We start from the raw sequence: 14,088 nt of genomic DNA on the forward strand, positions 1-14,088 counted from the left end.
ATTTCCCTATTAGAATACTATTTTCCTATTAGAATTAGAATTCCCTATTAGAATAGTAGTAATCAAAAAGGAAATTTGTTGATATTTCACACTAACATTTTAAGATTTAGAACTTAACTATGAAATACGTATCTGGAAATGATGGCAGAAAAGAGCATTTAAAGCTGATAGTATATTTCTTCTGTAAGTCTCAAAGTGATTTCTGTATGGGAGACCTGCTGGTCAGAAAATTAAATTAGAATTTTGTACATGCTCAGATGTCCGAATAGAGATATAGGATCCCCCCCCCCCCAACCCCGTGTTTTCTCCCTTGTTACAGGTACACACAATGCATTCTCATAGTTTTTTTCAAGTGGAATATTCATGAGGGTAGGGAGCCAATAGAGGCAGGGCTCGTTAGACCTCAGCTTCTGGTTGCAGCAAGGCCAGACTCCCCCTGCCCCGCCCCCATCCATGCAGAGAGCTTTCATGCATGTGGTGTAGTGCAGGTAATGTGTTTATAGAGTCAGGAAGTTCTTCAACATTTGCTTTTCATTGGGCAAGTCAATTCACCCAGCATATGCTGAGTAGGAATAGCATTTTTCAGAAGGCCCCTGATTCACTTTTACGTTCATAACTCCTCAAAAACAGCAAATGTTATATTGTAAAATCCCAGTGCTAATTAAACAGCAAACATGGGGCTTTCTGGGTATTTTACAGGTTTACTTAGAAAACTGAGCATGTGTATATTTATTTTTAAAGTTCAAATATTTAATCTTGCAGAAGCTGTGCCCACAAGCAGTCAAAAGTATAAAGCAGATTTTAATAAAATGTCAAAAATGAACACTTCATTGCAGATACACTTTATTCAAAGATAAGCTCCCACAGCAGTATAATCCTCCCTTTCATAAGTTAACCTCAATGTCTCTAAAGATTGGTGTGTGCGTCCTTTTACCATCTCTACATGTAAATAGACATGGCATTGTTAGCATCCTAATAGACTTCTTGGATAAATTGCTCTATGGGGTCATTCTTGGGGGCAAGCAACAGTGAATATTTAAAAGGTAGTGAGAGCAAATACCTAGGAATTTTCATTTTTTTGAATGACGAAAAAACTTGCTAACATGAATGTGAAAATAGAAAAAAAGTAAAGTTTCTGCTTATTCTCTCAAGCAAGACTTCTGAGTGAACAAAGGCTACTCTTTCTAATGCAGTCCACATTGCATCTGTGGCTTTTGTTCCTTTGAAAAAATATATCTCTACAGCCTTCTCTGAGTTACTAAATGCCTGAAGGTCATGTCTTCCCCTCCTACACTTCCCACTGCATAAGCATGAGGTGTACTGAGCAACGCAAGGACTGGCGACTCCTGTCCAAAGAAGAAAATAGAATGGAGTTTCTTGGTTGTGAGATTTCAGATGTGCTCATAATTCAGGTGCACAGTGGTAGCAACAGCAGACCCCTCAGGATCCGGGGACACTAGAGGTTGAGCAGCAGGCTGCTAAGGGATTCAGAAGACTGGCTAGTAACACCATTCTGTACTGGTGGAGACCGCTGTTGGAACCATGCGGCTCCTGCGGCTCCTGCACTGCCTTACGATCTGTAGTCCTTTTTGCTGTAGGGCTTGTTGCGCAGTATGTTATCAATCTCATTTACCACATGTGTTGTCATCTTTGGGAGAACCTGAGACCGTGAGAAGTACAAAGGATGTGGTTAGTGCTTGAAATTGGTTTCTTGTGCTCAATATTAAGCAAAGTCATCTTGACTTGTATACCTTTATAAACTGCAAGTAGAATGTACGCTCCCCACCAGACTGTAGGCTCCGTGAGGTCAGGGACCTTGTTGCATTCACCGCTGTACCTCCAGTGCCTGTAAGTGCTTGGCCCATATTTGGTGCTCGTAATTATTAGTTGACTGAGTAAATGAAGGCATAAGGTATAAATGAGGGCTCACAGAAATATATCCAGAGCTGCTGGATATATAATGCAAGCTGCATATGTAATTTTAGATTTTCTAGTGGCCACATTTATAAAAGTGGAAAGAGACAGGTGAAATTAATATGTAGTTTTACTCTATTATATCTAATATTTTGACTTGTAGCCCTATAGAAAATTATTAAGATTCTTACCTTTTTTTTAAGTACTAAGTCTTCCAAGTGCAGTGTACATTTTACACGTACAGCACATCTCCTTTTGGCCTAGCTACCTTGCATGTACTCAGTAGCCACTTGTGGCTAGAGGCTACGGTAGTGGACAGCACAAGTCTAGAGACTGGTGAGAGATTCTTCACCACTGGGTGTCAGAACCCTGGTAAAGGATGGCCAGGGCTTTACAGGCATCCCAGGCAGATGGAATAGCATGAAAAAGTGGACAGTCCATGAAATGGAGTGATAAGTATAGAGTGAGTGGTGGAGGTGTGGAAGTGGTAGGAATAGGGGGAAGAGAAGTTGGGGTAAAAAGTGTGGAAGGCCTTGAATGCCATTTTTTGGAGTTGTGACTATTCCTTAGGCAGTGGGGAAACTGTCAGGGCTTCTCAGCGGGGAGTGACCCCATCTGAAGGATGAGTTGGAGGAGATTGAAAGGGGACACAGATGTTAGCCAGTGACACCAAGGGCCTTAACTAGGATGGGGCGGTGGAGTAGAGAAGGGGAGTGGATCTGAGGCACTTTGAAAGAGGAAGATTTCAAGGCTGGGTGACCAGAAGGTTATTGATGTAGGTTCTCAGGACTGGAAAGCATAGGAGAAGTCATTTGGAGAAACTTTGGAGCAGGGTGTGTTGAGTGAAAGGTGCCTCTGGGAGTTCGTGTAGAAATGACTCGTAGGCAGCCTGGCCGCTGGAAGTGCAGCTGAGGAGCGTGGGAGGAGGGCTGGAGTCCAGGGTTTGCGAGTCATTTGCATGGACATGCTAATCGAAGCCCTGGGAAAGGAGGCCGGCGCAGGGGCTAGCGTTTATGGGGAGAAGTGGGCCAAGGGCACACATTACACCATAAGACGAGGGCCGGATGCAGACTTTTTCACAGGAATAGCCTGACCCTGTGTGGAGACTGTGGTGAAATACACTTATGACGCCCAATTTGCGGTTTCTGCCTCCCCCTTCCCCTGCTGCAATCGCCTTGGCCAGGGTGACCTGGTCTCACTCAAGTGCTGTCCTCAGAAACCTCAGGGCTTGGCAGAGCTGTGGAGCTACTCAGCCTGGGAAACTGGTTTTGGTTAACATTTTCCTAACCGAAGCTAAAGGGAGAGTTCGAGTTCCCACCAGCTGTGGAGTCTCAGAGGATCTGAACTAATGTATTATTTCAAGTGAGACTGCAACAGTGAGACCCAAAGCTAGAAACTAGATTTGTTGGAAGATTTGTGTCTCAAACATAGTGGGTTAGCCGTGTGAAGAAAAAATGTCTTCATTCATTACACCAAAATAAATCTCAGAAGAGATTTAAACATTAAAAAAATGAAAGCATATAAGTACTTGAATAAAACATGAAAAACACGGAGAGTGTTGGAAGACCTAAATTTTCAGGAGAAGCCATACATCCAGAATTTTATGTGAAATTGCCCAATTTTTTAATGTTGTCAACTGTTTTAAAACATTTTTATCTACTAGACATGACACAAATATCCCATGGGCCACCAGTTTTGCAACCTTGGTGTTATACTGACTAGAGTAATTGGTGGGTGAGGGGAGGCCTGGCCAGCAGGGCAGGGGCGGGCGGTATTAGGGAAGTCCTCCCAGGTTTGGGTCACTGTTGAGCTGGATCTTGGGGAGGGAGCAGGATTTTGTCAGACTGTGGTGGGGGACACTTTGCAGGCAGAGGACCACTATTACTTCTGGGGATCTGAGTAGTTCATTGCGGCTGGAGATTAGGATTCGGGGGAGGAGCGGGGAGCGGAGATGTGCCCTGGCTGTAGAGGGCCTGACTGCTCAGGGGCCCGGATCTTACTAAGGAGGCGATGGAGAGTCTCAGGGTTTTACAGCTGGTGGGGTGGAGGCAGTTCTACCCACTGTTTAGGTGGAAGTGGAGAGGACGTGGCCCTGTGCCGGCGATGGCGGGCTGCCTGCGGCTGTGGTTTCTCCTCTCCAGTCCCCCATCTCTTTTGGCTTTGATTTATACATGCTCCTCCAGTGTGTGCGCACCTTGGGCACATTCCACGCCTTGTTGCAGCTGCCTTCCTGTACCCATTAGAAATTTCCTTTCCTTCAACTGCTAGCACTACATGCTTTCTGTCCTGCAGCCAATCCCACTGCTACTGGGAACCCCCAGCCACCTAGTCTACTTTCATCATATCCAGGGGCCCAATGCCAGCTTGCCTAGGGCGGAATCTTGGGTGTTGGGCTGACCAAGGTGGGAGTAGAAAGGGGAGGGGATGGTAAGCCCTGTGGTAGCAGCCTCCCTGTATGCATCACATCCCTCTTCCCTTACCCTTTGAGCATGGAAGCCCCATCCTGCCACCACCTGAGACTTGCTAGAAAGGAAATGCTTTGGGAAGGTGAGTGACTCAGAGTTTTCCTCTGAAATGTATCTTTAGCTTCCTGGAGTCTCCCACAGCCCAGGAGCTGCCTCTTTACCCTCCCCAGGCAGTGTTAACTCCCCCTGGGATGGCAGGGACCGCTCTGAATTAGCGTGACGGGAATCCTCAGTTCCTTCCTCTCCTTGCCAAGCCATCAGCAAGTCGTGTTGTCTTTCTTTCCACAGCCTCCGGAATCTGTCCACTTCACCTCCATGGCCACCGTCTTAATTTATCCACGCCCCATAACCTGTCACCTGGACAGCAGTCCTGGTCTTGCTTCATTCTACTTTCCATACAAAGATTGCCAGAGCAATCTTTAAAACTTCAAGTAATAGCATGTCCCTCCTCTTCTTAAAACCCTCCAGAGGATTCGTTCCATGTGGAACAAAACTGACCCCTCTCGTGTCCTGTGAGATCTCCCTGCCTGCGTCTCCAGTGCGTCGCCACCTTGCCATGCTGGCCTTAGGCTGGCAGCTCTGGGAAAAGCCAGGCTCCTTCCCGGCTCGGGCCGTCTGCACTGCTCTGCCTGTGTTTGCAGTGCTCTCTCCTGGGTTTCCACATCCTGCGTCCTCATCTTCTAGGCTTCAGAATACACATATCCCAGAGGGGCCTTCGGCAGGGATGTTATCTGAAGTAGCCCCACCCATTTCTCAATTAGTCTCTATTACAGCACCCTCCTTATTTACTTGATAGCCCTTCTCACAATTTGAAATTATCTCATATGTTTGTTTATTCTGTCTCTCTCCCACTGGAAGGAAAGCTCCTTGAAGGTTGGACAGTATCTTTCTTGTTTCCTGTGGTGTCTGCAGGGCCTTGCACGTAATAGGCTCTCGAATCTGCTGAAGGAACCTAGGGTGGGTTTCTTAATTTGCTCTCAGCCAGCTCTTGGGCCTGCTGTTGGTGTCTCCGTGCTCCCTGCCTGGCCGGGTGCAGACAGACTCAGTGCTCAGTAAATACTAGTGGAGCTGAGATCATTGGATTGAATTTCAGTTCTTTTGTGTACAGGCTGCTCCCCATTTCCTCTTTCTCCTCCTTGTGTGGCCTTCGTCTTTCCCAGAGCATAAGTGAAAAGAAGGGGGGTGGCCTTCCCAGGAGGAGTTCCAGTGGTTCCTGGGTGCAGAGGGGCAGAGACCATGACCCTGCTGCACAGCCCTAGGAAAGGTGGTGGCGGGGAAGCGGGGCTGCACCGTTTACTCCCAGCATATTCTGGGCTACCCTTCAAAATGGTTTTTAAACATTTTAACTTTAATCCAGTTTGTCCCCCCTCTGTCTGTTTCCTCTGGGAGAGGTGCCAGGGCTCACTGCCTGTTCAGGGACAGGTGGACGGGAGCAGCTGGGAGACAGTTCTGTTTCCCAGGGAGCTAGAGGAAAACAGGCACCTTACCTGTTGGGCAGGTGGTGGCTATGGCGAGAGGACTGGGCAGGCCCCGAGTGGGGCTGAGAGTGGGGCGGGCTCAGGATTGAGACGTGGCCTTTGGGGGAGGGGATGGTCGCATCAGCCGCCAGCCCCACCCGTCTCGTCAGATAAAACTCCCAGGAACACCTCTCCCACTTGCCCTCTTCCTGTCCCTCCAGGCTCCATCCAGTGCCTTGCGCCTCAGGCATCCACACTGGGTAGGGAGTGGAGATGGGCCCTTCTGAATTTGCTGCTAGGGAGGTGTGACCCTGGAAGCCCAAAATAGAATTTGTGTTTCTCTTAAAATGTGTCAAACCATTCATTCAACAGGATTTCTTGAGTGCTGAGGAAGGGCCATCTAGTATGCTGGGAACTGGAAAGTCAGTGGAGAAGCAGGAAAGACACAGGTCTCTGTGCTCAGGGGCCTTCCAGCCCAGCAGGGAGACAGGCATGATCCTTGTTATCCTAAGAGCTGTGAGGAGGAGGGCTGAGGATGCCATGGGGGCAGAAAGGAGGGGCTTGGTACACTGTGGAGCGGCAGGAAACATTTGTGGAAAGAACAAACGAAGTGATGTATGAGTATTGTGCTCTGGCTATTACGTTTCGAGCAGGTTATTAAACAGGCTCTGATGGGCAGGACTGGGAGCCCAGGCGCCAGGTGCATCAGTGCTTGGGTCTTGGAATGCACTGACCCACACAGAAACAAACCTTCCTGAGAAATGAGTCTCAAGAGCATTGCCTGTTAAGAAGAGGACATCCATGGACCCATGTATTCTACAATTCTGAGCTTCTTGTGTCTTTGTCCCCACTTCCCCTCCGCCCCCCATGTAGGAACAGGTAGCCTGTTCCCCATATTGGGTTTTTATGCAACTTGGAAGCTGTGACACGATGAAGAACAGAGGTAGGGAGAGACAGGACACTGCCTGGAGACATCTTCAAAGACACCATGAAATTCCCTGGAGTTTGTGGAAAGGGCTGTCGTACTTGCCTGAATGGCACCGAGGTTTTCAATGAGCTGTTCAGGAGTGGATGACCCCAGGAGCACGGAGCTCACACCCTCGTTTCTCAGGCACCATGCTGGGAAGAGAGAACACTGGGTCAGATGCGGAGCACTAAGGATAATTGATTAGTGTATAAACACCATCTATAGCTCCTGTTGTGCAACCAAGACTTAACTAACTTTGTGGGGAGGATGGACAGTGTGCTCCAGGATTGCACACCTCAGCAGCACCCCTTTGTGGAGAGGATTTGGTAGAATCTGCATTTGAATTGTGTGTTTAGGGTTTGTGTGCTTTCGCCCTGAGGCTGTGCCCCAACGACTGGGACATCCACCACCCCAGGAACTCGTCCTTGTTCCTGAAAACCCCTGACACTGCTCCCCGGCAGGCGCCTGGATGCCCTTTCCATCCTGGCCCACAGTGTCTTCTTTCCGTCTTACCCATACTCTCACTTTTTTTATACCTGCTACGCGGAGCCCTGGCAGACTCCAGGTGTCTGGTCCTTCGTCTTTCGCTACCTGTCAACCCTGTGGACCTCCCTTTCTTCCTGACACGAGGTGCATCCTGTGTTGATTATCTCTTGCTCTCTCACCAGCCCCCACTCCTCTTTCCTCTGCCTCTCTAGCAACCTCCACCCTTAAATCCTCTGTTCAGCCCCTGTCCGCCACCGCGCCGCTCTCTGCAGATGACCTGGCCTCTGACTTTATGTAGAAAATTAAGTTCACTGGTGAGATATTGCTTAATTCCTGACAGTTCACATCCACATCCTCCAGTTTCGGAGGGCGCCATGTGCTATTTATGTCCAAGGCCAAACTGCCCTGCAGCCAAACTGCCCTGCAGCCAACTCCTTTTGCCTTTTCTTGGACTTGATTCATCCTTTTTTTCTCTCTCTCTCTTGCCTGGATTTTTGATTTCTTACTGTCCTCTTCCTCTCTATCAACAAAACATACTCAAACTTCTCCCACTCTAAAATAAGCCTACTCTGACCCTTCATTCCTGCCTAGCTACTGTCCGCCCTTTCCTCCTTAAACTTCGAAAAGGTCAGTTTAGACTCCCAGACCCCCCCTTTCTTACCTCCCAGTCCCCTTCTCCCTATGCCAGAAGCCAAGGTTCCCAGGAACCTCCTTGTGGTTACAGGAGACTTTCTGTAGCTGCCTGGAACTAGAAGTTTCTATAGGCCCATAGAGGCAGTGTCTGCTGGCTATGCCCCCTAGGTGTCCCACAGGCACTGCAAACTTCTGGCTACTTACTCGTAAGCCTGTCTTTCTTGTTCCCAGCCTCTTTTGGTGGCATCACCAGCCACTCCGCCTCCCAATCCGGAAACCTGTGAGTTATCCTTAGGGACTGTCCTTTCCTGATCCCACATTCCCTTTTAATTACCAAGTCTAGTTGGTTATCCCCCTTAAATATTTCTCGAGTCCAGTGGTTCTCAAATTTCACGTTCGTCAGAATCACCTGGAGGGCTTGTGAAACATCGTTTACCGGGGGCCACCGCCAGAGTGTCCGACTCAGGAAGTCTGCATTTCTGATGTGCTACCATGTGGTGCTGATGCTGTGGATCCAGGGACCAGGCTTTTTTTTTAGTAAATAACTTCACTGAGGTAAAATTTACCCATTTTAAGTGTACAATTCAATAATTTTTCATAATTTGTCAAGTGTGCAACCATCACCATTTTAAATCCAGTTTTAGAACACTGCCATCAACCCAATAAGATCCTTCATGCCATTTACGGTTATCCCATTTCTAACCCCAATCCCAGGAAATCACTAACCTATTTTGTGCCTTAATAGACTTAGCATTTCTGGACATTTCATCTAGATGGAATCGTACAATATGAGTCTTCTGTGTCTGACTTCTTTCACTGGGCATAATGTTCATGAGGTTTATGCGTGTTATAGCGAGTGTCAGTATATTGTTTCTTTTATTGCCAATTAGTGTTCTATTGTGTGGATGTGGAGACCACCCTGTGAGAATCACCGCTCCGGCTCAGCTGTCCGCTGCCCTCGCTCGGGCCCTCACCATCTCTCTCTCTGCACAACTGGTTTTCCGACCTCTTGCTTGGATTGTCCTGCCTCGGCACACAACTTTGACATGTCCAGCAGCAGTGCTTCCAGATGCACATCTGATTGTGTCACTTGCCTGGTTAAACATTCTTCAACATGTGTCTGATGCCATCACTGTCCTGTAACACGAAGCTCCCACTTCTCACCCTGCGACCCTCACCCGAGAGCCTCTCCAGCTTCCCCTCTCCTCACTCCCTGCCTTGAACTTTGTGCTTCAGGAGCGCTGAGCTGTTTGTAAACCCTCTCCCTCCCCAAACGTCGTGCTGCTTTCCTCCTCCAGCCCTCGGCTCTAGCTGTCCCTTGGCCTGGAATGTCCCTCTGCCTCCTCCCTTCCTTTGCTTCAGTAATATCTCCTCATCATTTGAGATTTCTCATGGGTACCGCCTTCTCCCAAAGTCCTTCCTACATCCCAGGCTGGGTTGGGACTTCCTATACTTTACTTCCAAAACCCTCTATGCCCTTCCCAATTATTTTACTATAGCACTGTGTTAAAATTATCTGTGTATTTTTTTGACTTGCCCACCAGGCTGTGGGATGTGTGTTATTGCAGCTGGATGCTCTGCACCCAGCCCAGTATCTGCACATAGTAGGTGCTTATTAACTGTTTGTTGAATGAACAAGGCAGGAGCCATTGATGGATGTCCCCAGCACCTCTTCTGCCCTACTTGCTCAGGCCCTGCTGTCAACTGGTACTCTTAAGCTGTTACTGTGCTCAGGCCTTTTAAGGCAATCACTAAGTCTTTCCACATGGGCAAAATAATGCTCTAAAAGGCGACAAGCCAAGTGATTCAGGGCTTTTTGTTTTTTGGCCACATTATTTTCTGCTTCACACTTAGAACTCTTTTTGGCATAGTGGAAGTTCTGAGGGAAAAGCAGGCACTGGGAAAATTATTGCCCATAAATGACCTGATGTCAGCAACAGCTGATTCCCACTGTGGGCTGCGGGGTGTAGGAGAAGCCACTGGGCAGAGCTAGCCGACAGCACAGGTAACACATGCAGACGATACTACATGACTGACATCTAACCAGGTGTCAGCAGCAGGCACGCTGGAGTGCCTGTTTGGGGCAAAGTGTGAATGCTGACTCTGTGCAGGCGTGTGACGTGGGAACCCCCACACAGCTGGGCTCAAGGAGTTTGTTTCCTGCGAGAGGACCTCCCCTCCACGCTTCTAACAGATCAAAGGCAATATGCCTGGAAATAATTTCCGTCTTGGTTTGAGAGTTCTGTGGTTAAAAACAAAACTACTTGTTTATAAAGAAAGAAAAACATGACAAGACATCTGGGGGCACAGAGGGAGGGAAAGGAGCAACACAGCATGTTTTAATTTAAACTCAGACTCTGTAAAGAGGGTCTTTCAGGTATATCTAATATCCAGTGAAAGTCTAAATTTTGTAAAGATTTCCTCTTTAGAAATAGAATATTCGGGGCCGGCCCAGTGGCGCCGCGGTTATAAGTTCACACCTTCTGGTTCAGATCCCGGGTGCGGACATGGCACTGCTTGGCTAGCCATGCTGTGGTAGGCGTCCCACGTGTAAAGTGGAGGAAGATGGGCACGGATGTGAGCTCAGGGCCAGTTTTCCTCAGCAAAAAGAGGAGGATTGGCGGCAGATGTTAGCTCAGGGCTAATCTTTCTCAAAAAAAAAAAAAACTCAATACTCACTTTCACATTACCACCTAAAAACCATATTTATGACTGCATTTCAAGAACAGATGTTTCTCTTTATGCCTATTATCTGACCACATGCCATGGCTAGGAGTGGACAGACTCAGGTCTGGGGTGTCTCATTCTTTGGAAAAACATCACCATCTTCATTAGCGTCCTTACCACTTACTGAACACCACCTCTTTGCTTTACATATATAATTTCCTTTCACTTAGCAAGTTTGTAAGGTGTGTATTATTATACCCATTTTACAATTGAGAGATTGCTATCAGGTTAGATGACTTGTGATGGTCAAATAACTAATACTTTTCACTGCGCTCGTTAAAGCTGGAGAGATGCTAACTAATCACGTTAAAGATACTTGACTTTTTGCTTTTTGGAAGAAAGGATTAAAGCAACAGTCATATACATACTTAGATAAATGGTTTCCCCTCTAAAAACCACCTCCTATTTGCATCTTTCTGTAACGGTCACCTGCAGCTACCATTTTCCTGCCTTGCAACCTCAGATAGGTCAAGCAATAGCAAATATTCTATTCAATTATTTTAGTTGCATTGAACTTATTTTGAGCTTTTTATTTCATTGGGTCACTGTATCTGATTTGTCCCAATTCCTGTTATTTCTTAAGCCTTAGGAGTATTTTGTAGAATCAACACCCATCTTATTCTTTTCCCATGGCTACCACATAAATTCTTTGTCCTCAGTTTCTTCATTTGTAAAGTAAAGATAATAGCAAATGCTCCATTAACATCTGTAAGTTAGGGCTAGTAAAAGTATATACCTCATAGGATTTTCTGACCGTTAAGGAGACTAGGCAATGAATAAAGTGCTTATCACAGAGCCTGGCAAATAGCCCCCAGCAAGGGTGCCACAAGTCTAAATGCTTTTCTGTCCAATGCCTAACCACTGGCCACGTGAGTGGCTATGGAACAAATGAGCTGCGTTTAGCCTGAATTGAGATGTGCTGTAGGTATAAAATACATCCTGGATTTCTAAGACTTAAGAAAGACTGTAAAATATCTCAATAACTTCTTATATTGCATGTTAAAATGATAATATTTTGGCTATACTGGTTAAGTAAAATCCATTATTAAATTAATTTCACCTACTTTCTTTTTACTTTTTTAAATTTGCCACTAGAGAATTTAAAGTTAAATACGTGGTTCACATCAGATTTCTATCGGACATGCTGGTGCCTGTGCCTTTCAGTTGTTACCAGTGACCATGACCTATGATTGACTCCACAAAGATAGAAGAGCAATTTTCAGGGTCCCCGGATGTCTCGGGGTGAAGCTGCTCGTCTAGGATCAGCTGTCCCTGCGGGCCTCTGTCCTGCTCTGCTCCTCAGCCTCTCACCACCCCCGCCTGAGCTTCCAGAGATGGAAAATTGAGCCAGAGAAATGGATGTCACTACACGGTTCAGAGGGCTCACGCCTGACACGGTGAGGATGTGAGCAGTTTCACTGACGTGTTCTTGTTTAAACTGTTACAAGGGACAGGGGAAGGAAGTGAAAAAAGTGTTTTAGCACATAGAAAATTCTGGGGAACTGTGAAAACCTCATTTTAGATAGTATCAACCAGGAGCTTATGCTTCAGCCTGCCCATACAGTATTTTATCAAGATAAAATGATGTGGGTGGACCATCTTCCCTGTGGTCCACGGAGCACATCCCCCAGTGATTTCCTCACCCACGGCTAGCTGAGGCAGCGTGCACCCCAGACGCTCAGCAATCGGGCACAGATCTTTCAGCTTGTTTTGCTGTTTCCTCCCTTCTTCACTTACGATTCTTTCCTTCAACCACTGGTAGCACTAGGAATAAGAAGAATATTGACATGTTAATGCCTGCTAAGATTATTAATGCAATAAAATATAAGAATCTTACGGTGAATTTTTGAATCTTCTTGACTCTGACCTTTGTGTGTCCTGGTGACAAGGGCACCTGTGCCTTCACACCAAGAAATATTCCCCATGGTCTCGCTCCTTGTTTATTGGTTCAAAACAGATTGATTTTGACTAATATTCACCATTAAAATCCATCAACATGCACAAAACTTGTTAAAGTGCTAACATATAATCGATTATATCTAGTCCTTGAAGTGGAGGAAATGGCAGTCCTTAGTGCCACAGAAATTTTGGAATGTAGCAAGAACGAAAAAAAAATTTACATTTCACCAAAGTCTGTGATGTTTCCTTTTTGTCAGGAAAGCTGGGCGCCAAGCTTTCTACTTGAAGGCATTATCTTATGTTCTTGTTATAACCATCTGCCTCCCTCTTGTCTTCAGTCTCTCCTCGACTCACGTTCTTACAGTGGGGCTTTATTGTTAGCTTTCTCAGCTCCTTCCCAGAAGCAGACATGGTATAACTGAAAGGCACCACGCACGTGTTTAGATTTTAAAGTGGAGAAAGACTTTCCCAAATGTGTATTACCTTTTGTATAATAATTGAAACTTAAAAAGGCGAGGAAACTCAAAATGGGAAACTTTTCTTGAAAACCTATGAGAGGAGACTGACTCTGATCTGTAGACTATAAAGTGAGCCTCATTTCATAAATATAAGGAGAAAAATCTTTTAGACCTTCTCAATACCCTACTTTCCAGAAGGTTCTGCTCTTACTATGAAATGAGGAATAGACTCTTCCATACAAAGCTGGCACAAGCAGCAACACCCAGAGGAAAAGAAGATTAGTAAGACTCTGTTAGTCTGTTTTAGTGAAAATAATAACAACCACCCCACTGTGTGCAGGGTGGACTTTCTCCGTTTGGATTGGCGACCTAATTGCCACCGGTGCTTCTACTTTCCCAAAGGCAGCGGATGCTCCAGCCACATGATTTCAATGGGCTGCTGGCTTGTGTTTTTTAAGTATTTTTTCACTAGCGTAAGACAGTATTTCCAAAGAAAAGGGTAACCACATTATGTTTTATTATAACTTTTGGAATGGTTTTGCAGATGAGAAAAAGAGAAAGGTCGAGCTGCCCCAGTTCAGTTCGCCTCTCAGATCTCCAAGGCTTATGGTCTGGCTTCTCACTTGCGAGTTTGCTTAGGGAGACGGCCAAGAGTTGCCCGGCCTCAGCTCTGGGAAAGCTCAGCTTCTTCCAGCAGGAGGGGTGCCAGCGGTGATGAGGTGGACAATCATGAACAACGAGTACTGTGATGGGGGCCCAGCAGCCCTCCTGCCCAGACAACTGGGCGGGGTCCGTCAGAGAGCCCTGAACTTACTTTTGCTGTCCTCAATGGGAAAAACATCACCAGTCCTCACTTGAGTTTCATAACATCTGTCAAGGGACCAGTATCTCTGAATGTTATTCAAATGAAAAAGAAAAAGAGGTTGAAAACCAAAAGCCAAGTGCTTTTTGAACAATTAAATTGCTTTTTATTATAACTGGGAGAGTTTCTGAGGTTTCCATATATACCACACACATAAAGAGAATGGCTGATTTATGCATCAATCTTGTGAAACTCCATTTTTGAAATCTTATGTGCAATG

General features: G+C 46.3%; 1 protein-coding gene across 3 annotated transcripts in view; it reads right to left on the reverse strand.

Moving 5' to 3' along the window:
* Positions 1 to 826: 826 nt before the first annotated feature.
* Positions 827 to 14,088, reverse strand: part of KCNAB1 (potassium voltage-gated channel subfamily A regulatory beta subunit 1) — a 383,573-nt gene continuing 370,311 nt past the window's right edge. For all 3 annotated transcript variants that reach the window (XM_070509613.1, XM_070509614.1, XM_070509615.1), the window contains exons 12-14: positions 12,293 to 12,413; positions 6,867 to 6,955; positions 827 to 1,660 (exon numbers count right to left, since the gene is read on the reverse strand). In XM_070509613.1, coding sequence (XP_070365714.1) covers positions 1,571 to 1,660; positions 6,867 to 6,955; positions 12,293 to 12,413 — 300 coding nt within the window. In that variant the 3' untranslated portion in view covers positions 827 to 1,570. The remainder of the gene's footprint in view (positions 1,661 to 6,866; positions 6,956 to 12,292; positions 12,414 to 14,088) is intronic.

Source organism: Equus asinus, chromosome 5 (genome assembly GCF_041296235.1).
Source record: "Equus asinus isolate D_3611 breed Donkey chromosome 5, EquAss-T2T_v2, whole genome shotgun sequence".
NCBI classification, from domain to species: Eukaryota; Metazoa; Chordata; class Mammalia; order Perissodactyla; family Equidae; genus Equus; species Equus asinus.